This window comes from Ceratotherium simum, chromosome 3 (assembly GCF_057802395.1).
Source record: "Ceratotherium simum simum isolate JZ-2026a chromosome 3, ASM5780239v1, whole genome shotgun sequence".
Classification (NCBI taxonomy): domain Eukaryota; kingdom Metazoa; phylum Chordata; class Mammalia; order Perissodactyla; family Rhinocerotidae; genus Ceratotherium; species Ceratotherium simum.
In genome coordinates this window covers 82,329,152-82,354,386 of record NC_141902.1, presented here as the reverse complement: position 1 = coordinate 82,354,386, position 25,235 = coordinate 82,329,152, and the positions used below count along the sequence as shown (strand labels likewise).

The 25,235-nt window shown below is 44.0% G+C and overlaps 1 protein-coding gene across 3 annotated transcripts in view; it reads right to left on the bottom strand.

Annotated features, from left to right (window-relative positions):
* Window positions 1–25,235, bottom strand: part of LOC101399571 (Protein FAM169B) — an 85,255-nt gene that overhangs the window by 3,075 nt on the left and 56,945 nt on the right. The window contains exons 6-8 of one of the 3 annotated variants that reach the window (XM_087428883.1): window positions 9,145–9,327; window positions 5,591–5,722; window positions 994–1,082 (exon numbers count right to left, since the gene is read on the bottom strand). In XM_087428883.1, the coding sequence (XP_087285009.1) occupies window positions 994–1,082; window positions 5,591–5,722; window positions 9,145–9,327 (404 nt within the window). Of the gene's footprint in view, window positions 1–993; window positions 1,083–5,566; window positions 5,723–9,144; window positions 9,328–25,235 lie in introns of all 3 variants that reach the window. The other 2 variants (XM_087428882.1, XM_087428881.1) reach the window with 2 other exon arrangements.

Genomic DNA, 25,235 nt, shown 5'->3' with positions numbered 1-25,235 from the left:
CGTGGGCATTACACTACACTGGACACCTCCCGCCTCCTCTAACGGCCTTCAAGGTTTAAAAGGAAAGTCAGAGACCAGCGAAGAGGCATACCACACACTCTCCATTCAGTGGCCTGGGAGGGTTGTAAGTTAGCCCATCTTTCCATCAGGAACCAAGATGGCTGGAACTAATGTCAGACACCGGGCAGCTTTTCTAAAATGATCAGGGATATTTTATAACTTTATATTCTAAAACTTACTGGGATATTTTATGCCTTTGATGTTCAGTCTTCTATCGCAGAACCATCTATTTTCCAAAATAAGCAGTATTCCCCACAAAGTGCAATTGTAAGTTTTGGAGTTTAAAATCATTATTGACTCTTGAGGGATTCAAGAGCAAAGGCCCTTCCATGCCAGAGAGTGGCTGTTATTACAACTACTTCTTGTGGGCAAGGAAAACACTTAAGGAATCATATCACTTCACAATCTTATAAAATAATGAATGACATCAGGCCACTAAGACATATTCAGAACCTTGCCCACGGTTCTGTTCTACCATGAGCTGGGTTATATGACAACTTAATGCCATGTTCCATTTGCTAGCGTCTGGGCTTGAGGGGCAGGGGAGGGAAGAAAGACAAATTTGTGCATTTGTTCTGCTTGAAAGATGCTGGTCCATGGCAGAATTTGAAATTCAGATTTTTCAGTATTTCCCTAACAATGCAAGGTTACGGCCAATTCCCATGTGTTCTCTGTTTAGTTTTGGCTTTGGGAGAGCTGGTCCAGCTTAGAGAAGAGGACCATGAAAAGTCTAATTACAAAGGCGTCTCCTCATACCGTGGCACAGAGGTTCCGAGCATAAATCAACAGCCCCCTGCCACAGAGAAGCCCACGGCCGAGGTGCTGAGGAAGTGGCCTTGCAGGTTGGGACCCCAGCTTCACTCAACAAGCACATCACAGTCACTAAGAACACAAACATATTCCTAGAACGACACATCCATCACCGTACCTCACTGCCTTCCCCAGTGTGGACTGTCTGGGTGTCCCATCTTGAGAAGTCCGCCCGCGACCACTCACATCCTCCTTGGAATTTCCCGGATGAGCTGCCCTCCCCAAGGAAGAAAGCGGGATAAGCAAACGGGGGTGGCTCCCGAGGGAGAGGACAATCCAAAGGTTAACAACACGCTGGGGACCCTTCCAAAAGCATTGATCAGCACGGCCCAATTCCATCCTCTTGACCTTCACTTTACACCTGCTCCAGCGCCCTCTGGAGGGGAGGGAAACCTGCCAGGTGTCGGGAGACACGAACTGGTGGTTCTACTCAAGCATTTCGGAGCTCGAGTTTTGATCTTGTCTTCCAATTATGGGGGCATTCCATAGAGTCAGGTCTCCAGTTCTATTCCTAGGTCTCCTCTTTGCTCACTGGAATTTTTACTCACAAGAGAGCCCATAATCACTCATGTTAATTCAGCCTCCTTCCCCCTCCTACAGAATCCTGTAGGGCCAACCTGGAAGGCGATGACTTCCTTATCCTACTGTGCACCTCCCTACACCCCAAAATCCATATGTGGGGGTATATGTGTGTGGGCGGAGATCTGTTCAGATCCCTTAGGAAAAAGTATGCAGTTTTCCATTTGAACTGAAAATACAGATGAAACACATTTTTCGAAAAAAGAATAAATGTATTATTTAGTTGTTACCTTTAGAAGTAAATTTTAAAGCTTATTTCCAGACTTTATAAATTAGCAAAATTGGATTCCAAAATCTAATGGTAAGCATTTAAAAATATCAGGACTCTTTAGTTCTCTCCGATATGTAAAGATTTTACATAATACAGTACTAGCTGCCCAGGCACTTTTCTTCACAAAAATCTAAGCTCATAAATGAGTTCAGAGACTCGTCAGCCTTCTTCACCTCTGTATCCCTACCGCTTCGGACAGTGCCTGGTGTCAGGAGATGCTCCACTAACGGTAATCAATTCAATGAATGAGCAATTACATGAATGAATGAGTGAGTGAGTGAATGAAGAAAAGAATGAAGCAGATAATCCATTATCAGTTTTCCACATTTCCTGACATATGTTTTTGTGTGTTAGAGACTAAAGCATGCTAGTAGCCATCAAATGTTTACTTGTATTTTATTCCCAACCAATGAAGGGTCAATAAGTTTTAAAAATGAAGGCACTAACTTGGACTCACAAGTATAAGAATCTGAGAAGCAACCACACAGGCAGGTCAAAGGTAAACACGTCCAAGTTAACATCCAGGGCTGCAGCAGACTACAATGGCCACAAGAGGGAGCCACGCAACCTTTCAAAGAGCAGCATTAGCCAGAAAAAAACCCATCCAGGATGGTGATTCTGCCCTCAGCACTTCCCAGCAGAGCTCACCCCCCATAAAATTGCTACTGCTACTGCACTCTGTAATGTCCGACTCACCAGAACAAGCTGAAATAAGGTTAGAGCTGCAGTTTGCTAAGCATCAGACTTTTAGAAAAATGACCCCACTCCCCAGCTCAAATATTTCACATCTCTTCATGTACACTCCCTCCAGCTTTAAAAATTCAAGGTAAATAGAAGAAAAGTATTTTCCCTGTGGATGACAATTGAAGCTATTAAAAATTCACCTGGAAAGAAAGCAAAACTATAACGTATGAAAGAAAAAATTAATTTTTAAAGCTGTGTGCAATTATTTCCTGCCTCCAGCATCGTTTCTGTAAAAGAACACGGGGCCGTTGACGTATTCAATTTCATCTCCTCCAGTAAAGAAACTGAAGGCATGGGCAGGCTAACTGGGAAGTCACATCAGAGAGAATTATGATCCCATTGCTCAAGTTTCAAAGGCTTCATATGTAACTGAGTGAGGGAGGAAACTAATTTCCCACAAACTCCTTCTCTCAAAAGGTCTGAATAACCCTGTAAATATTTCCAGGGCCATTATAAGCCACAGATGTTATCAACAGGCAGGATCGCGCAAACTTTAAAAGACCTAGTCCACAAATGACACTGCTCCAAAAATAGATTTTAAAACACTTGAAAGGAACACAATTTCCCTTTGGAATGTTGTAAAACGTCCATGACTTTCTTAGAATGTAAAATGCAATCGGCTCCACTGGGCTTCTTGCTTACTGTTCTATTTCTATGGCACATGAAATTGTAGAAAACCTCCCAAATAACAGTCAGAAACTGAAAAACAGAACAATTCAAGAAAGCAACTCTAAAAATAACTGACTTATTAGAAACTAAAATTAAGTGCCTAGTGAGATTTCCAGGAAAGAGAAGATTCCAGAATCTGCATTGTTTGGTGACCTGTGGGAAAATCTAATGGGCAAACACTTGCTGATGTCCATGAAGAGAGAAACAGACTGGAAACAGAGCAACGGCAGAGCCTCTGGGCTAACGTGTGATTGTATTCACAGCCCCCACTCACCACTTCTAACCTGAGCTGGCAGCACTGACTGACACCCTTGTGATGAGATGAAGCTGGGTGGCTAAAAACCTTCCTGAGTGGATTAAAAACCTTCCTGCCTGCTGGCCCTGGGGGAGACAGAGGTGTGGGTGAAACTGGGAACTAGCTACGATTTACACAGGGAGTGAGAAGACCATAACTTGGAATTTAAAAAAAATCATAAAGTTGTACTAATCTAATTATATCCTAATTATAATGATGACCCTTCTTCCTTCAAGGGACTCGAGCATGCTTCTGGAACATTCTCTGCAAAAGTCCCCTCATTTGCTGTTTTAAAGAAAGAGTTGGCGTATCTCAGAGTGAGTTAAAGTGACAGGTCTGGCATCTGACTCCCAGCTCGGTTTCCTCTGACCAGACCACACCAGTTCTCGGCTCTTGAAATCACCCCCAGTAGAATTCTCCTCAGAGGAAGCCATCTCCCTAATTATGCGAAAACCTCCTCCCCCTGCTGGCCTGTGCCATTTCCACATTATTTCCACATTCTGATACGAGAGCCATTTTTTCTTTCCATTCCCAGCCAAGGAACTCAGCGTCCAAGACACAAAGGCCGAGTCGGCATGGGGGCTGCAGACTCATCTGTGAAGCTCATGGAGAACCCAGCACCCGGTCAGCTCAGAGCACAGGGTCTGGGCTGGCTCCCCTTCATTTTTAACTCTCGACACCACAGGGCAAGCCACTTAACCACCTCATTAGGCTCACAGTCACTGCCCTGCCACAGCCTCCTTCCCAGGTGCCTGGTCACCCCATTAATATCCGTAAATATCCATTAAGCTTTTCAGTTGAAAGGCACCATAAAAGCCAAACCTATCACTATTATCATCACTAAATTCCAAGGCACTCTTCTCTGTCACCAATAAGGTAAATCAGTTATCCACACGGAGAAAAGCCCTGCCCCTCGGTGCCCATCCGTCCCCTAATGAGCCACCTGCAGCCTCAGAATGGCATTTGATGCTGACAGCAGCTCCGATGCCAGGAGGGAAGAAAAGCTGGCACTTTCATTTTGGCCAGTGAATTTAAGCCGTTAGAACCTCATGTGCCTCCCACAAGGCACCCGCAGCCTGGAGGGCTCCGCACGGCCTGGCCCTGCCTCGGGGCCTCACCCTCAGCGCTGAGCTGAGAAAGGCCTGCAGTGTGCACTCCTCCCCCCCGGGACAGGTGGGAAGAACACTGTCACAGCAACCTGGAGATGCAGAGACAAGTGTGTCTGCCACCCTGCGCTCCCCTCTAACTACTTAAAGGTCTTCCCCCACCCCCGCCTTGGGACCCACACTCGCCAACTGTTCCTGTCTCTCACCAACACCCTCCATCAAAACCCTGCTGGCAAATTCACTGAGGTGTTGCCTGTGACAACCCCAAACTGAGGACGACGTCTGTGTCTGCAGCAGGGTTTATTTGGCTGCCCAAATAAACAACAACACAGCCACACGGCATCATACTAGGCTGTCCTTAAAAAGGAGGACAAAGTACACTGTCCATGTGATGCGGTCACTTCTGCATGCGTGTTTCCTCCATGAAGGAGAGAGGTTCACAGTAAACCCTGGTGTGTCTTTTGCATTTTTCACCAGATGCTCACATTGCCTATTCAAAATAATGTTTTCAACTGATCTTCAGCTAGACAGAGAAAATCAATCTTCTTACGTGTTTCAGTGATCTGGTTTTTTTTTATTTTATTTTATTTATTTTTATTTTTCCCCCAAAGCCCCACTAGATAGTTGTATGTCACAGCTGCACATCCTTCTAGTTGCTGTATGTGGGACACGGCCTCAGCATGGCCGGAGAAGCGCTACGGCGGTGCACGCTCGGGATCCGAACCCGGGCCGCCAGCAGCGGAGCGTGCGCACTTAACCGCTAAGCCACGGGGCCAGCCCTCAGTGGTCTGTTCTAATGGTAAACAGGGAGCCCCTCGGCCCCCAGGAGGTCCTGATTCAGCTAACCGGGGGAGAGCTTTCTTTCCAAGCAGCAGGGTCTAGAAGGCGTGGTTCATTCAGGGCGGGAAGGTGGAAGGAGGACAGAACGCCTTCGTGCCTGCAACAACAGACATAACATCTGCACAGGCCTGCCTCAATCCTAGAAATTCATCTGCGCTTCAGTTACTGACAAGAGGAGTAATGAGAACAAACCGCATGTTCTTCACTCTGACTCACACTCGGAAAGTCTTGACTGTTGAAGCTGAACCTTCCGCCAGATGTTGCCTCGCTGGCCCCAGGCTCCCGGGGGCTCCACCTCCCACAGGCGCCCCTGCTCCTCCGGCCGGGCCGACAGGAACTTCCTGCAGACTGAGAGGAAGGAGAGCACGAGAGTCAGGAAGGCCCGCCCCACCCCGGCTCACAGGCCAGCCCCTCTCCGCATCCCCAGGCATGGCCACCTCTGGTTCTCCCTGCACCCACCCACCCCACCCCCAGGTCTCTGCTCTGATCCCTGCTACACACAAACCACTTTCATCACCCCCACCTGCCCAGCTTGTGCTCCCATTGTCGTCCATCCCATCTTAGTCAGCTCCGGCGGCCATAACAACACACCACAGACTGCGGGGCTCAAGGAACAGACATTTATTTTCTCACAGTCTGGAGGCCGGAAGTCCAAAATCGAGGGGTCAGCAGGTCTGCTTTCTCCTGAGGCCTCTCTCCTTGACTTGCAGATGGCCATCTTCTTACTGTGTCACAGGGTCTTCCCTCTATACCCGGCTGTGTCCTCATCTCCTCTTCTCATAAGAGTTCCAGTCCCACTGGATCAGGGCCCCACTCTTATGACCTCATTTAACCTTAATCACTTCTTCAAAGGCCCCATCTCCACATACAGTCACACTGGCGGTTAGGACTTCAACATAAGAATCTGGGTGGGGGACCCAATTCAGCCCATAACATCACCCCACTCAGTTTTCTCCTCAGGCACTGTCTCCCTCCCTCTGAGCCTCCGCAGCCCTCCTCTCCCACAGAACCTTCCAGCTCATCCTCCAAAGACACCTTGATTCCAGGGCCCCCTCAAGGCTTGCAGACCTTTATGCCCACATTCATGGGATGAGCATTTTCACGCGGCAGCACCCGAATCCAGCGGAACGGGAAGCTGCTCCGGGTCCCGCAGGTGCCCGAGGGGACTCCATCAGGCCTCTCCTAACATTTTCGGGCCCAGGCCAAAGCACAGATGGAAACCCACACACGTGACGCTAAGTGTTCCAAAGGTGTAAGCCAAGCCAGCAGAGTGCTGGATAGAATGTTCTGCTCTCCTATCTTGACAAATATAACTTCCTAACAACAGGGAAAGCCAGTTTCAAATTTAGAATTCTTGGACCCCTTGGAGTTTTGCACCAGAATGTGGCGATACCAAGAGAGCCGGCCCCCCGCCGGCAGCCCACCCGCTTCTCCTCCCACTCTGGCTCCCCCCCACTACAATGGGCCTGTGCATAGAAATGTGGACACCACACCCACACTCCATCCACGTCCCACCAGAGGCTGTCCCTGGAGCCTAAGGATATGCAAACTGGTGGCGTGGTCGGCCCTCAAGGGCCCGCATCCAGGGATGGAGTCCACCAGGGCCCTCAGCAGCCACTGGCAGGAATCCTGGGGTGCTGGTACCCTGAGCCAGTTGACTGGACCCGGGTGGGAACATCCTCTTGGGCCCACAGATTCCCCACCCCGTGGAGACAGGCGCAGCTTCAAGAGGCTCGGAAGCACGAGGCCCTGAGCAGGAGTCCCTCATGTGCAGCTGAAAGGCAGGCCTGTACTCGATAAAAGCCGCTCTGGGAAGCATGCAGCTGCAGGCCCGGGCACGGTCTTGAACCTCCAGCTGCTTCTTCCTCCACGCTCCGCCTGCTGGCCCACGCACCCAGGCGCAGTCGGGGGGACGTAAGAGCTCAAGCCCCAGCACCCGGGCCGCTGAAACCCCCGAGACGAGGAGCGTGATTCAGAACCAGCACCTTCAGGTCTCCTTTCTCTGCCAGGCGGAGGGAAAGCCGGGATCTGTGGACCCCGCCAGGGCCTCCGCAGCACTGGCCTGGGGGCGGTGCCGCCCTTGGAGCCTGCTGTTCCCCCGAGGAAACCCGAGGTGGCTGCCCTGAGGGCCAAGGCACTCAGAGGTCTCAGAATTGAAGCGAGAATAAGGAGAGGGATGGACAGGACAGTGGTGTGGGTAGAGAACCAGCTGCCTGGATTCCAGAACTTTCTAACACCTCAAAATGAGCTACACAGTGCAGGAAGCCTCAAGCACTCTGCTGAAATACAAGGATCTTCAGAATTCAATTACAGACTAAGAGTTTGAAAACACAAAGAAACAACGAAATACACCTGAGGGAAAATATGTTTCACCTGCTTTTCTCCTAACTTCACAGCAACAGAAGCTTCCTCGCCTGTCCCCCCCTTTTCTCTCCTATCTGTGGTTCCTCTCATACTGGAAATGCAACACCGAGGGTCCAAAAGCATCTGCATGACAAGAAGTGAGGCAGGGCCCGACAGGGGCGTGGGGGCCGCTTCCCAGAGGGCAAGCAGATCCTGGGGGAGACGCTCACCAGGCTCTCCCACACTTGTTGACTTGGAAGGCGGCGTTTAACATCAGCGCTTTTGGAACTTCCTCTGGCAGATATGTATAAAGATCTCTATTCCAGAACACGGAAGAAGATGGTGATAGTTCATTTTATACGTCAACTTGACTGGGCCAGGGGTGCCCAGACATCTGGTCAAACATTGTTCTGGGTGTGTCTGTGAGGGTGTTTCTGAATGAGATTATCGTTTAAATCGGTAGACTGAGTAAACTGCCCTCCCTAATGTGGGTGGGCCTCATCTAGTCAGTTGAAGGCCTGAAAACAGAACAAAAAGGCTGAGCCTCCCATAAGTAAGAGGGAACTCCTCCTGCCTGACTGATTGAGCTTGGACACTGGTCTTTTCCTGCCTTCAGACTTGGACTAAAACATTAGCTTTCCTTGGGTCTCGAGCCTGCTGGCATTTGGACTGGAACCACCCCATCGACTCTCCTGGGTCTATAGCTTGCCAACTGTAGATCTTGGAACATCTCAGTCTCCATATCAACTGAGCCGATGCCTTACAATAAACCTCCCCTCTCTCTCTCCCTCTCTCTCTCTCAGGCGCTCGCTCTCTCTATATATATACACATACATACACACACACATATACATACATCCTATTGGTTCTGTTTCTCTGGAGAACCCTGACTAATACAGGGACTCAGTGGGACGAGAACAGAAGAAGGGGGAGCCGTCTTCTGCAGTGAGAGCTACAGAGGTGCTCGTGGCTCAGTGCATTCAGAGCTGGCCTCTGCACACCAGCTACTGCCCTTCCTTTCGGCTCCTGGGCTCCCTGCAGCTTCCAGTTGAAAGGGCAAAGCGACGAACTACAAGCTTCAAGTGAAAGAGCAGAGAGCCTCCGAGGGCCCAGCAGCCACCGCAGCACAGCAGCAGGTCTCTGGGTTCCGCCTCTCTCTGACGCTGTGTCGATTTGTTTTTATTATTTCTAAATCCAATTATTCCTCAGCCTGGGAAAGGTTCGCCCCTTGTGATCGAGTATAAAGTCTCATTTGTGGTGAAGCAATGACAGATTTCTCAGGAGGAAGAGAAAACCTACATGCATGTCACAGTGCCGAGGACCCCAAGGCACCTCCCTCCTCCGGGAATTCCAGAATCACCTGTAGTGCACATGTATTATCCATCACTGCCACCCAAACACTTCTACCTGACGCAAGGTGGGTTTACCTTGGTACATGGCAGGTGAAATAGGGCAGCTGACCCCCAGGGCCTTTTCCTCTCGGAACGTCTCACAGAAGTCCTGCAGCATGGCCATGCCCAGGCCTTGGCGACGGTATCTCCTCCTGACAAACACGGTGTCGAAGACAGGCAGCAGGTAGCACACACCTGTGCCACTGCCACAGAGGCTGCCTGTGGGGAAAGCAAGAGACATGACCTGTCCCCTGGGCTTGCGCTAACCCGCCAGGTCACTGGTACCACCTGGAAGCAGGGCTGGCCTCACAAACTAAACAACCAAGGACAAAATAGCAGATCAGTCCAAACCACCAGTTCTCCAGCTGACTAATCAGCCCACATGTCATTAATTGCTACGAGTGCAGCCACTAGACTATTGCACTGAAATGAAACACAAACCTGGGTGACTGAGCAGAGCAAGGCCGTTGGTGCACCCAGACTCTTCATACCTCCTCTCACCGTGCATGGTTCTCGGAGACTCTTGAAGCCAACAAGGAGCATCTGGGCAACATCAAAGTGCTCCCTGAACCCAGGGGATGCAGGCTGAGAGACCCACCGACACATCTCTGGGGCATGGCTTGTCTCATTAACTCTAACAAGGGCTCATCGTGTCCAATGATGGCAAAGTGCATTTACCCCAAACAGACGCAGCACCAAGTCCTGCTTCCCATAAAACGTCGATGACCCTGCTGCAGCAGAGCAAGAGAGGGGACAGTCGGCACCCTTCCCACTTTTCCACCCTGACCTTAACTTGACTGCAACCAGCACCAACACCAGCACAGCTGCTGCTTCTGCAACGGGAACTCGGCCTTGCAACCAGTCACCTCTGTCGTCACCCTAACCAGAAAATTAATGCCATGCAGAGCCTACTACATCAGCTCCCTCACTTCCAAACTGCACAGGTGCCTGTGCCCTAGATGCACTGGAGTCCAGGAAAACAAATATGTAGCGTATTCAGCTCCTATTGGAAGAGGTGGTACTTGTCCCCACCAAGATTCAGAAGGTGGGTAATTTCCAAAAACATAAAAAAAGGATTCAGATTCTAATCAGCCAGACTGAACTGCAGAGATACAACCTACTGTAGGGAACTGTGCACAAAAGTGGTCACAATTATTCCCCTTCCTATAGCCACACCCCTTTGCATGTGATTTTGAAGCTCCTCCCATCAAGAGATGGGTCTATTTCTCCTCCCCTTCAATCTGGCTGGCCTGATGACTCGCTTTGAGCAACAGAATGAGGCCGGTGAGAGCACATCAACTCTGAGCCTAGGCCTCCTGGGGTCCAGTACCCCTCTATCGCTCTCAGATCCCTGCCACTCACCACAAGAACAAACCCGAGCTAGCCTGTCACCATGAGAGAAACCCCTGCAGTCCCAGCCAACATCTAGTCAGCCCCAAGAAGCAGAGCCACCTACCTGATGGGCAGATGGCCACAGACACATAAGCCAGCCGGGCCTACACTAGAAAACCACACCGCTGAGTCCCACCCTAACTGCCAACCACAAGACTGGTGAGCTACATAGCTGGTTTTGTGCCAGAAATGAATGGACAAATAACCTATGGCCAATGAGCAACCCCAACTCACTCAAGATGGTGACTGCAAAGTCTCTGGATTTCACCCTCAATGTGCCTGAAAAAACAGCACCAACTTGGTGGGAATTATGTAACCTCCAACTTTTACAGACGTTGAGAACAATGTTCCCCAAACGGTGACGTCTTACAAAGCTAAGAAGGTTTAAAATTAAATAAAGATACAATTCCATTCACAAGAGCATTAAAAAGAAGTAAATACCTAGGAATATATTTAACAAAAGAAACACAAGCCTTGAATACTGGAAACTACAAAACATTGTTGAGGGAAATTAAAGATCTAAACAAATGAAGAGAAATTCCATGTTCATGGACTGGATGACTCAATACTGTTAAGGTGGCAATTCTTCCCAAAATGATCTGTAAATTCAATGTCATCCCTATCAAAATCCCAGCAGGATTTTTTGTGGAAAGTGACAAGCTGATACTAAAACTTACACGAAATGCAAAGTCTGTACAATAAGCAAAACAGTCTTGAAAAAGAAGAGCAAAGTTGGAGGTTTTACACAACCCAATTTCAAAGCTTCTTATAAAATCAAGGTAATCAAGACAGTGTGATAGTGATGCAAGGATAGGCATATAGGTCAATGGAACAAAACTGAGAGTCCGTAAATATACTCTTATACTTCGAATTTCAATAAAAGCACGAAGGCAATTCAATGGGGAAAGGACAGTCTTTTCAATAAACAGTGAGTGGTGGGACGACTGGACATTCATAAGCAAAAAACAAAAAAAGCTGGAACAGTATAGAGAGGCCAGAAATAGACCCACACAAATGGAGACAACTGAGCTTTGACAAAGGAGCAAAACAAAGTCAATGGAGAAAGGACAGTCTTTTCAACAAATGATGCTGGAACAACTGGACATCCACGTGCAAAAAAACGAATCTAGACACAGACCTTAAACCCTTCAAAAAATTACTCAAAATGGATCATAGACATAAATGTAAAATGCAAACCTATAAAACTCCTAGAAGATAATATAGGAGAAAGTCCAGATGACCTTGGGTTTGGTGATACATTTTTACATACAAAGGCACGATTCATGAAAGAAAATCATTGATAAGTTGAATTTCATTAAAATTAAAATTTTCTGCCCTGTGAAAGATACTGTCAAGAGAATGAGAAGACAAGCCACAAACTGAGAAAAAATATTTGCAAAAGACATGTCTGATAAAGGACTGTTACCAAAATATACAAAGAACTCTTAAAACTCAACAATAAGCAAACAAACAACCTGATTAAAAAATAGGCAAAAGATATGTAAAGACACCTACCAAAGAAGATATAAAGATGGCAAATAAGCATATGAAAACATGACGCTCAACATCATATGTCATTAGGGAATTGCAAAATTAAAATAACAATAAGATACCACTGCACACCTATTAGAATGCCGAAAATCCAAAACATTGACAACACCAAATGCTGACAAGGATGTGCAGCAACAGGAACTCTCATTCATTGTTGATGGGAATGCGAAATGGTACAGCCACTCTAGAAGCCAGTTTGGTGGTTTCTTACAAAACCAAACATACTCTGACCGTGTGATGCAGCAATTGTGCTCCTCTATATTTACCTAAAGGAGCTGAAAACTTATACCCACACAATAACCTGCACATAAATGTTTATAGCAGCTGTGTTCATGACTGCCAAAACTGGGAAGCAACCAAGATATCCTTCAATAAGTAAATGAATATAAAACTATGGTACATCCAGACAATGGAATATTATTCAGTGCTAAAATGAAATGAGCCATCAAGCCACAGAAAGACATGGAGAAACCTTAAAAGTATATTACTACATGAAAGAAGCCAATCTGAAAAGGTTACATACCATACGATTTCAATCATACGACATTCTGGAAAAGGCAAAACTATGGAGGCAGTAAAAAGATCAGTGGTTGCCAAGGGTTAGGGGGGAGGGAGGGATGAATAGACGGAGCACAGTGGATTTTTAGGGTGTCAAGCTATTCTATATGTTGCTATAATGGTAAATACATGTCATTATACACTGGTCAAAACCCACAGAATGTAAACAAAAAGAATGAACCCTAATGTAAACTACGGACTTTAGTTAATAATAATACATTCTTATGGACTGACTTGTATCTTCCCAAAATTCACATGTTGAAGTCCAAACCCCCAACACCCCAGAACATGACTATATTTGGAAACAGGGCCTTTAAAGAGGTGATGAAGTTAAAACGAGGCTGTTAAGGTAGGCCCTAACCCAATCTGACTGGTGTCCTTAAAAGAAGACGAAATTTGGACACACAGAGAGACACCAGGGATGCGCACACACAAAAAAAGACCGTGTGAGGACACAATGAGAAGATGGCCACTACAAGCCAAGGAGAAAGGCCTCAGGAGAAACCAAACCTGCCAACACCTTGATCCTGGACTTCCAGCCTCCAGAATCGTGAGAAAATTAACTTCTGTTGTTTAAGCCACCCAGTCTGTGGTATTTTGTTATGGCAGCCCTAGCCAACCAATATATGTATGAATATTGGTTGATGATTTGTAACAAATGTACCACACTAATGCAATATGTTAATAATAGAAAAAACTGTGTGTATGGGGGGGGATATGGGAACTCTCTGTACTTTCTGCTCAATATTTATGTAAACCTAAAACTGCTCTACAAAATAAAGTCTATTAATTTTCTTAATGTATTAGGTGTGTTTTTAAATGAAGTTGGACCCTTACCTCACATCATATACAAAAATTAATTCAAGATGGATCTAGGGGCCAGCCCAGTGGCGCAAATGGTTAAGTGTGCGCACTCTACTGCGACGGCCCAGGGTTTGCCAGTTCGGATCCCGGGCATGCACCGACACACCGCTTGGCAAGCCATGCTGTGGCGTTGTCCCATATAAAGTGGAGGAAGATGGGCATGGATGTTAGCCCAGGGCTAGTCTTCCTCAGCGAAAAAAAAAAAAAAAAAAGAAGAAGAGGAGGATTGGCAGATGTCAGCACAGGGCTGATCTTCTTCACACACACAATAAAAGACAGATTAGACATAAATTTAAGAGTTAAAACTATAAAGCCTTTAGAAGAAAACATAGAAGAAAATCTTCACAACATTGGGTTAGGCAAAGAGTCCTTAGGTTCAATATCAAAAGCATAACCAATTGACAAATCTGACTTCATCAAAACTGAAAACCAATGGTGTCTTAAAAAGACACCATTAAGAAAATGAAAAGATGGGGCCGGCCGCGTGGCACAGTGGTTGGGTTCAGCGTGCTCTGCTTCAGCAGCCCAGGTTCACAGGTTCGGATCTCGAATACAGACCTACACCACTCGTTAGCACGTGGTCGCTGTGGCAGCAACCCACATACAAAATAGAGGAAGACTGACACAGATGTTAGCTCAGGGCTAATCTTCCTCAAGGAAAAAAAAAGAGAAGATCGGCAACAGACGTTAGCTCAGGGTGAATCTTCCTCAGCAAAAAAAAAAAAAAGAAAGAAAGAAAGAAAATGAAAAGACAAGCCACAGACTGTAAAAAAAATGTCTGCCAATCACATTGATGATAAAATACATATCCAGAATACATAAAGAACTCTTACTATTCAATAACATGAAAACAACCAATTAAAAATGGATAATCTGAACTGACATTTCTTCAAAGAAGACATACAAATGGTTAATAATCAATGAAAAGATATCAACATCATTAGTCATTAGGAAAATGCAAATTAAAACCACAATGAAATGCTACTTTTGACCTACCAGAATGGCCATAATCAAAAAGACAAGCAATAATCAGTGCTGACAGAATGTGGAGAAATTGAAACCCTCATATATTTCTGATGGGAATGTATAATGGGGCATCCACTTTGTCAAATAATTAGGCAGTTTCTTAAAAAGTTAAACATATGCTTACCAAATGACCCAGCAATTCTACTCCTAGGAACCCACCCAAGAGAAATGAAAGACACATCCATACAAAGACACGCATGTGAATGCTTACAGCAGCATTATTCATGATAGCCAAAACGGGAAACCATGCTGGTAAATGCATTACCAAAATGTGGTCCACTCATACCATGGAACATTAGTCAGCAATGAAAAGAAATGAAACGCTAAGATACACCACCATTTGGATGAACCTCAAAATCACCATGCTAAGTGAAAGAAGCCAGATGCAAAAGACCACATATTGTATCATTCTGTTTACATGAAATGTCCAGGAAAGGCAAATTGATACAGACAGAGAGACTCGTGGTTACCTAGAGCTGGGATGGAAACAGACTGACACCAAACAAGCAATTTTTTGGAGTGATGGAAATACCCAAAATCTGGATTGTGGTGATGGTTACACAACTCTCTAAATTTACTAAAAATCATTGAATGGTACTCTTACAATTGGCAACATTCATGGGATGTAAAATTATACTTCAATAAAATTGATTTTAAAAAGATAAAATGAATTGAATTAAAATTGTATTAAAAAGATACAATCAAGTATGGAAAGGGAAAAATGGTAACTTTACATCAGAGAAACCTGGCAGACACCCCCTTGAGTGACCAGGTGAATATTACCAGTAACCATGTTGCTACCATGAACTCCCCACATGATGTGAGCCTGTGAGAAAGGCACATCACTTCCCCCCAAACCCATAACCCTCAGTTTAATCATGAAAAATATTAGATAGACCTACACTAAGGGATATTCCATAAATCTCCTGACCAGTACTCCTCAAAAATGTCCAGATCAGGAAAGACAAAGAAAATCAAGAAGTGGTCACAGATTGGAAGAGGAGACTAAGGAGACCTGAATTCTAAATGCAATGTGGTATCCGGATCAGATCCTACCAGAGAAGGACAGCACCGTAAAATTAACCAATGTTAATTTTTTACTTTTGATCATTGTATCGTGTAGATAAGATGTTAACACTAGGGGAAGGTGGGTAAAGGTATATAATAGGAACTCGCTGCACTATCTTTGTGACTCTTCTGTAAATCTAAAATTATTTCAAAATAAAAAGCTGAGGGGCAGGGGAAAAGAAACAAAAGCACTCCACCAGCCTTTTCTAAAGGCTAATCACACCTTCAGGTTGGTCAAATAAAATCCATCTTTGTAAAATCAATTCCCAAAGCCAAAGAAATAGGCTTTTTAATAAGAATATTAATTAACTGTTATAAGAATATAACAACCTAATTATGAACAGGGGCTGAGGCAATAAGCGGGTTGCACTCAAATGGACTCTCCACTCATAATCAGAAAACAAAGTCCAAGCAACTCGCGCCACATAGCATGGACTAGTTAGTAGGAATCCTAGCAACGATCTCGCCCATTCTACCCATTTTACAGACAGGGCAGCTGACAGGGTCAAGAAAGGCTAAAAACATGGAGAACATGGGGTTGGCTCCCTTTTGAGGGCAACAACTGCCCAGTACTGCCTCTCGTGAGCTCACTGGGAGTCTGTTGATCCCGGAGCACACTGAGACCAACCACAGCACCAAGGTAGCTGGTGGCAGAACTGAGCCAAGAACCAAGGCCTCCTGGGGCCCTTTCTTCTTCTTTCTGGCTGCTTCACATCCAAAATTACCTTCCCTGACTCCACAGACTGCCTCTATCCCTAAGGATACTTGAGAGATTCAGGCAACTTCCAGATGTGCACTATCCAAAGTCAGAATAAAGCTGCTGTCCCTCAGGGAGATTTAAGTATCCAGAAAGACTTTGTTACCTCAGGATAATTAATGCTGGAAAAAAGACCATGGGAACATATCCATGGAGATCACAATTCAGAGTAAATGGTGGGGGTGGGAAAAAAAAGAAAAGGATGTCAAAGCTCGAACCAGTGAGAACACTCCACCCATGAGGCCATGGCAGGGTGAACTGGACAAACCAGCAGCGTGAGACAATTTTAACCATAAACGCTGACAGTCGAAAACAAGAAAGGCTGAACATGAACAAGCCAAGCATCAGAATTTAAAAGACTGAAAAAGAACAGAAGAAGCTCAAAGAAAATACAGGGAAGGAGAAAAGAAGGATAGAAATTAATGAAATATGAAACAAAGATACAACATAAAGAATTTTTTTTAAATTCAAGAGTTGCTAAAGAAAGAAAGAAAAAAGACACAAGACATAAAGCATATTAGGAATTAAAATAGAAATATCACTACAGATGTGGCAGAAATTTAAAAGGTAAGAGAATAGAACAAATAAATCAATTCCAATAAATTTGAAAACAGATGAAAAGGACACATTCCTAGGATAATACAACCCACCAAAACTGACTCATGAAGAAACATAAAGACTAAACTCCCCTATAAGCATTAAAACACGAAACCAGTAGTTTAAAACCCTCCCATACCAAACACGCCAGGCCCAGGTGGGTTTAGAAATAAGTTCTACTAACATTCCAAGGAAACCCTTCCAGAGAACAGAAGAAGAGAGAGTAGAGGCATACCTTGGAGATAACACGGGTTCGTTCCAGACCACTGCAATAAAGCAAATATCGCAATAAAGCAAGTCACACAAATTTTTTGGTTTCCCAGTGCACGTAAAAGTTATGTTTACACTATAGTCCATTAAGTATGCAATAGCATTATGTCTTAAAAAACAATGTACATACCTTAATTAAAAAATACTTCATTGCTAAAAAATGCAACCATCATCTAAGCCTTCAGCAAGCAGTAACCTTTTTCCTGGTGGAGGGTCTTGCCTCGATGTTGATGGCTGCTGACTGATCAGGGTGGTGGTTGCTGAAGGTTGAGGTGGCTGTGACAATTTTTTAAAATAAGACGACAATGAAGCTTGCCTCATCGATTGGCTCTTCCTTTCATGAACGATTTCTCTCTAGCACGTGATGCTGTTTGACAGCATTTTACCGACAGTAGAACTTCTTGCAAAACTGGAGTCAATCCTCTCAAACCCTGCTGCTGTTTTATCAACTAAGTTTATGGAGTATTCTCAATCCTCTGTTGTCATTTCAACAATCTTCACAGCATCTCTACCAGGAGTAGGTTCCATCTCAAGAAACCACTTTCTTTGCTCATCCATAAGAAGCAACTCCTCATCCACTAAAGTTTTATGATAAGATGGCAGCAATTTTCAGTCACATCTTCAGGCTCCACTTCTAATTCTAGTTCTCTTGCTGTTTCTACCACATCTGCAGTTGCTTCCTCCACTGAAGTCCTGAACTCCTCAAAGTCATCTGTGAAGGTTGGAATCAGCTTCTTCCAAACTCTTGTTAATGTCGATATTCTGACATCTTCCCATGAATCACAAATGTCCTTAATGGTATCTTGAATGGTGAATCCTTTCCAGAAGGTTTTCAATTTGCTTTGCCCAGATCCATCAGAGGAATCACTATGGCAGCTATAGCCTTATGAAATGTATTTGTTAAGACTTGGAAGTCAAATTTACTCCTTGATCCATGGGCTGCAGAATGGATGTTGTGTTAGCAGGCACAAAAACAATATTAATCTGCTTGTACATCTCCATCAGAGCTCTTGGGTGACCAGGTGCATTGTCAATGAGCAGCAATATTTTGAAAAGAATTTTTTTTGTGAGGAGTGGGTCTCAACGGTGGGCTTAACACATTCAGTAAACCATGTTGTAAACAGATGTGCTGTCATCCGGGCTTTGTTGTTCCATTTACAGAGCACAAGCAGAGATTTAGCATAACTCTTAAGGGCCCTAGAATTTTCAGAACGGTAAATGAGCACTGGCTTCAACTTAAAGTCACCAGCTGCATTCGGCCCTAACAAGAGAGTCAGCCTGTCCTTTGAAGCTTTAAGCCAGGCATTGACTTCTCCTCTCCAGCTATGAAAGGTCCTAGATGGCATCTTCTTCCACTATAAGGCTGTTTTGTCTACACTGAAAATCTGCTGTTTAGTGTAGCCACCTTCATTAGTGATCTTAGCTAGATCTTCTGGAGAACTTGCTGCAGCTTCTACATCAGCACTTGCTGCTTCACTCTGCACTTGTATGTTATGGAGATGGCTTCTTTCCTTAAACCTCAGGAACCAACCTCTGCTATCTTTAAACTTTTCTCCTGCAGCTTCCTCACCTCTCTCAGCCTTCATAGAATTGAAGTGAGGGCCTTGCTCTGGATCAGGCTTTGGCTTAAGAGAATGTTGTGGCTGGTTTGATCTTCTATCCAGACCACTAAAACTTTCTCTGTATCAGCAATAAGGCTGTTTGACTTTCTTATCATTTGTGTGTTCAGTGGAGTGGCACTTTTAATTTCCTTCAAGAATTTTTCCTTGGCATTCACAGCTTGGCTAACTGTTTGGCACGTGAGGCCTAGCTTTCAGTCTGTCTTGGCTTTCGACATGCCTTCCTCACTAAGCTTAATCATTTCTAGCTTTTGATTTAAAGTGAGAGACATGCGACTCTTCCTTTCACTTAACACTTAGAGGCCATTGGGGGGTTATTAATTGGCCTAATTTCAATATTGCTGTGTCTCAAGGAATAGGAATGCCAGAGGAGAAGGAGAGAGACAGGAGAACAGCTGGTTGGTGGAGCAGTCAGAACACACACATTTATTAAGTTCGCCATCTTATATGGGCACAGTTTATACTGCCCCAAAACAATAACAGTAACATCAAAGACCACTGATCACAGATCACCATAACAAATATAATAATAATGAAAAAGTTTGAAATATTGCAAGAATTATCAAAATGTGACACAGAGACACAAAGTGAGCAAATGCTGTTGGAAAAATGGCGCAGACAGACTTGCTCGATGCAGGGTTGCCACCAACCTTCAACTTGTAAAAAACACAGTATCTGCAGAGCTCAATAAAATAAAGTATGCCTGTATTCTCCAACTCAGTCTATGAGTATAACATAACTTTTCAAGGAAAAAGATAAAAAACTGCCAAGGATAGGAAAAATAGGTCAATAACAGTAATTCATGAAGATAAGACAAAAAAATTAAACCAGTATTAACAAACTGAATTCAATAGAGTATATAAAGTTAATTTTGATCACTGTAAGGGGCTGGTTTCTCTGCTCACTACCCTGGCTGTTCTGGAGGACTTACACATGATCAATAAGGCATCTATGATGAAACCACGACTGGGGGCACAGACCAACACCGCCCATAAGAGGGCTTTACCTTCAACGGCCTGGGAGGACCTGAAGAAGGAACCTCTGAGAACAAGACAAAGCCTACCAAAGAGTAAACGACGTGATACCAACAGGCTCTCTCTTAACAATATGCACCCCAACAAAACAAAGAAAAAGACAAAGAGGGTTACTTCATGAAGATATGAGTGAATTCGTGGACTACCTAAGACAGAATTCACAGAGGGTGCACCATAGGGAAATGATAGCAGCAGATAGCCAAAAAGCAATGGAAGAAACTGTATCTGCTTCATAAAAAGAGAGGCGTCAGGAAGGAAGAAGAAAGAAAAGGCAAGTGGCAAGACAAATGCCATAGTGTATTTCCACTATCCGGCTATTTTTGAGAATCAAGATCTGGGCACCAGGAAAGCTATGGTGCAGGTCCACAGAGCACAAAATAACCAGGGGCCAGCCAAAGGCAACCAGCATTTGGTGCATTTCCTTTTGCAAAGTTGCATTTGTGGGGCTGTGAAGCACCTGTCCAGGTTTGTCCTGCTAATCCCAAAAGACAATATGCTGACAGTGGCTGTCAGTGGCTCTGTGGAGCATTTTTAAAATAACTGCTCTAAAAATCCAAATTCAGGTCAAGTGGCCACAGTTGCCAGTCAGAGAGCTTAAGTTCAGATTATAAAGACATTTGGGACACTCCAAAACCACAGAAACCCAAAAGAGAAATAGTTAAAGCATTAACCTTTGCTAACTGTTGGCACTATCTTTTTGTTACAATCATACGATATGTCTGTCATGAGCCTGCTTCACAAGGTTAGAGCCAGACTCCCTTGAAACCTGGGGCAGTGGAGCATCTACTGAAGATACCAATAAACGGTCTGGATGTTCCCGAATTCTGTCCACCAAGGAACATTGCTAAGACCAATCTGGATAAAATTGTTTTTTAAAAAATATGAGACATTTAAATTATATTCTCTAGAACAGGGGCTGGCAAACTTTTTCTCTACAGGCCAGATAGAAAATACTTTAGGCTTTGGGCAACCACTCACCTCTGCAGTTGTAGCGCAAAATCAGCCATGGACAACACAAATGGGCGTGGCTGTGTTCCAATAAAACTTTATTTAAAAAAACAGGTGATGGGCAGAATTTGGCCTACAGGCCACAGTTGCCAATATGTTCTCCAGAAAAACATCACTTTCAATAAGTAGGACTAAGTGTTTATAATATCTATTTGTAATAGTCGTCTTTTCTCAAAAACTACTAAAAATAATACATCAACGTGAACCAACCCAAAACTAGACACATTTGGAGATAAGCTTTATATTGTTTTTCCTTCTGAAAGTATCCTTCCTTTCTACATATTTTACTATTATAACAAGAATTTATTTATAAGGTGTCATAAAATTTATTTTAAAAATATTGAAGAAAAGCTTATTTGCTTAAAGGAAATAAATTTGACCTAACTGGATTTATCCCAGGTGGTTGAACATAAAAAAATCTGCATCAGTAATTCATCTCATTTATAGATTACAGCAGGAAGAACTGCTTCAGTTCAACATTAGGCTGGACGCTGCACACTATCCAGTCCATATGGCAGAGAATGTAGAAAAAATTTAAAATCAAAAGAAACTACCAACAGATTATAGAAGTAATAGGAGTATTTAGCAAGGTTAACAGACATAAGATCAATACATAAAAGATGGCATTTCTATATACTAGCAACAATCAGAAAATAGCCTTTAAGATGATATATTTTTTCGTAGAAAAGAGATCAGCAACCATGAAGAAGCTAGACAATACCAAGTGTTGGCAAAGATGTGGAGTGACAAAAACTCTCACCTTCCACTGGTAAACGTGTGCAGCCATTTTGGAAAACAGCTGCACATCACCTAGGGAAGCTGAGTTAGTGTTTCCTCTACACCCAGCAGTTCCACTTCTAAGTATCCATCCTAGATCAGTGTTCTCAAACGTTTTTTCATTATCACCAATCTAAGGAGCCTTTTAGACATTTTTTCCTAATCGTCATCCCCCACCAAATTGAATACTAAGGAATAAGACCTGTTGGGTAGGGCTGAGCTTTGGAGAGCCACAAAACCATTGTAATATCTAAGGTTTTTTTTGCTCCCCAAGAATGAATGTTTGCCTGTTAGAGGCAATACCACCCCACTGAGAACGCATGCCTTAGATGAGTGGTTCTGAAACTTTAGACTACATGAGAATCACCTGGAGGGCTTGTTAAACCATAGACTGCTGGGCCCACTCCACCACCAGAGTTTCTGATGCAGCAGGTCTGGGGTGGAGTCCACGATAAGTGAGTAGCACAAACTGTGTCTGCGGGAGCACTCCACTGGGTATTATCCATTGTGCAGCAATGAAGCGCTGCCTAGTGGTCTTGACCGGAAGTATTCCAGCCCAAGCTGAGACTTTATAAACAGGATTCTTGGATTACTATAGGGTGTTTGCCCAGCCCACAGTTCTTTAAAATTGCCCCGACCACAGCCTCAGTTAAAGAGTAAGTCTAGATGGCCATATCTGAACCACAAAAGCCATCCCACCTGTCCATAGACAACTGAGCTAAAGGTGGACCCGTGATCCAAAAGAAACCAATCCACAGCCCAGCTAGACGAATCTGATTCTTCCAAGAGACTCTGAAGGAAGTGCAACTAGGAGTATAGTAGGTCCTGGCCCTTTAAGGCAGGTACAGTTAAGGCAGGTACAGTTAGAGGCCAGGTGGACGTCACGGCAAACTAAAGTCAAGGTTATGAGGAAATAGGAAACAAAGTGAGTAAAGCAAGCTGGTTTGCAAAGATGAGAATGGAGCAGCTGTTGGGTACCCATCTCAGCATAAGAAGCCAGGCTGTATCCCATGAACTTCCCCTACACCTTTCCAATACTCTGTCTTGCAAGCCCTTGAGGGGACTTCTATTCCTAGCAACAGCAATCCCTTTCTTACTGGGCTGTGGAGTTGGAACCTGAACCAACATCACACTCTTACCACTCCATTTTTTGCTGCTTATGTTTCTGCTAAAGTCCAGAAGATGACATGAGGGCCCCTGCTTGACAGGACAACAGGGAAGGAGGTGCCTCTGGCACTGGGCATCTCGGGAAGGGGAGAACAGGAGGCACTAGAGACGGGCAAGGCAGCTGAGGCCACTTCAAAGCATCACTACCTCCCACAGGTCACATGCTTGTCTGGATTGCAGATCACCTAATTTGGTACTTTCCAGCGTTTCATGTTCTCTTGTTTTTATGATTTGCATTAGTGTTTGGCTTTCAGGAATCTAAAATGTAAAGCTGTTCTTTTTAGATTTTTATACAAAAGCAAAATACTTATTAGCTCTGCCTTAAATTGGCTGACTCTCCACTCACCAATCCGGTATTTTCTTCCCTTGAATGCTAACAGTCTCATCGACTGGTGGCTTGGGAGGAAAAAAAGTAAAACCTCACTAATTTTGATTATCTAGAGAGAATTTCAGCAAGAAACAGTGAAATGATTAGAGTGTCAATATTTTGTAGGAAAGGCAATTATAGAACCATCAACGAAGGGAGAAACTCAAACCAGCCTATTAACAAAATGTTCCCAAAGAGAGGTCTACCTGAAAAGATCTCATTCATTCTATACAAAGGCCCTCACTTGTCTGCAAATTGAATGTGCTCCTGAGCAATAAAGAGGCACAAACTACTGATATACACATTGAACTGGATGAATTTCAAAGGCATTATGCTGAGTAAAAAAAGTCAGTCTCAAAGGTTATATACTGTATGATTCGATTACATGATATTCTAGAAAAGGCAAAACTATAATGATGGAGAACAGATCAGTGGTTGCCAGGGGTTAAGGGTGGGGAGTTGGGGGGAATGACCAAGGATAACATGAAGGCATTTAGGAGGATGATGGAACTATTCTGTATTTTCATAGTGGTTGTGGTATATGAATCTACACATGGCTCAAAATTTATAGAACTATAAAGTCAAAAAAAGGGTCAATTTTACTGTCTGAAATTTTTTTTTAAATAATACTTAAAGTCACACACACACAAATCAATGTGCTAAAAATGTGCTTAGAAACAATGTATACTCTTAAACAGGTAAAACCTGGCCCCTGTGATCCTATTTATGCAATGAATCTGTATCTTTTCTTTTCCCCACAGAATGAAATTATAAACTTCAGCCTATCCCAAGCTAATTTAATAGATATTCTGAATCATGTGGATCTAAACTATGGAGAGAAATTGTACTGCTGCAAAGTTGAGAAGCATGCCATGTGCTACACTCACATCCTAAGCATCAAGACAACAACACTATATGACACTGTGACAAGCACCAAAGACAGAGCCAGGACTGAAGACACATCATTAACTGTTCTGAACTTCTAAACTCCTCCCATAGTCAATTAAACCACATGTCTTCACCAGTGATTTTTCACAAATCATATGTGTAAAATAATAAAACATTATAAAATATATCTATTCACTATCTAAACTATTTTTTAATTTACCTGCATGCTGCTAATATCAACTATTTTCTAATTCATCAAAATAAATCCCTCTCTCAACTTACAAAAAGAGATGAGAAGGCAAGGAATAAAATGTTATCATTCATACTGGAACAGAGTCCCCATCAGATAATGATGGTAAAATGAAGTGGTCATGCAAAGTCTCACATATAAAAACCACTTAAAAAATAAATTTAAGAAATCACTTACAGATACCATAAGGAATTCAAAAGCACATAGAAGCCAGAAGAAAATTTAATTTCAGAAAATTGCAACTGGAATAGATAAAACCTGTGAGTTTGCAACTTACTGGCCATAGGGTATAACTCAACCCCCAAGGCTACACAAGTACTGGCAGGAAAAAACATAGCTTTATCAGCTGAAGGTGTCAGAGATTAGGGTTTAGGACTAAAACAGCAGCTGGCAACTTAAACAGGAAATCCTGGCAATATGAGAACCACAGAATGAACGAAGCCCAAATTCAGAGCAACCGCCCAAATCCCTGGCTTATAAATAAACCTACACAGGAGTGAAGGAGACCCAACAAAAAGAAGTCAGAGACCAGAGAGTTGTCTACTCCTGAAAGATGGAACTACACGAGATCAGACCTGTGAGTCTGATGCTTTTCGTAACCAAGGACATTCCTTAGCTTGGGCAGCTCAACTGGCAGAAAGCCAAAGCCAAACAAGTTTTAAAGGGTGAGAGTACAGAGCCCCAAACCAGCAAAAAGCAAGGTAACCACAGAGATGGTAAGCAACACCCAAGCCCAAATCTTTCTCTGACCACCAATTTTGCAGGCAAAGGGAACACCTCTACAGGGCCAGGCTACAGAAGCAGCCATGGCAAGTCATACAAACAGATGTCAGCAGCTGCATATCACAAAGGAAACAAAGTCTGAGATTTGAATCCAGGCAACTTGAATGCCTACTAGATCAAAAATCCTCAGGAAAAAAAACATACATAGGGG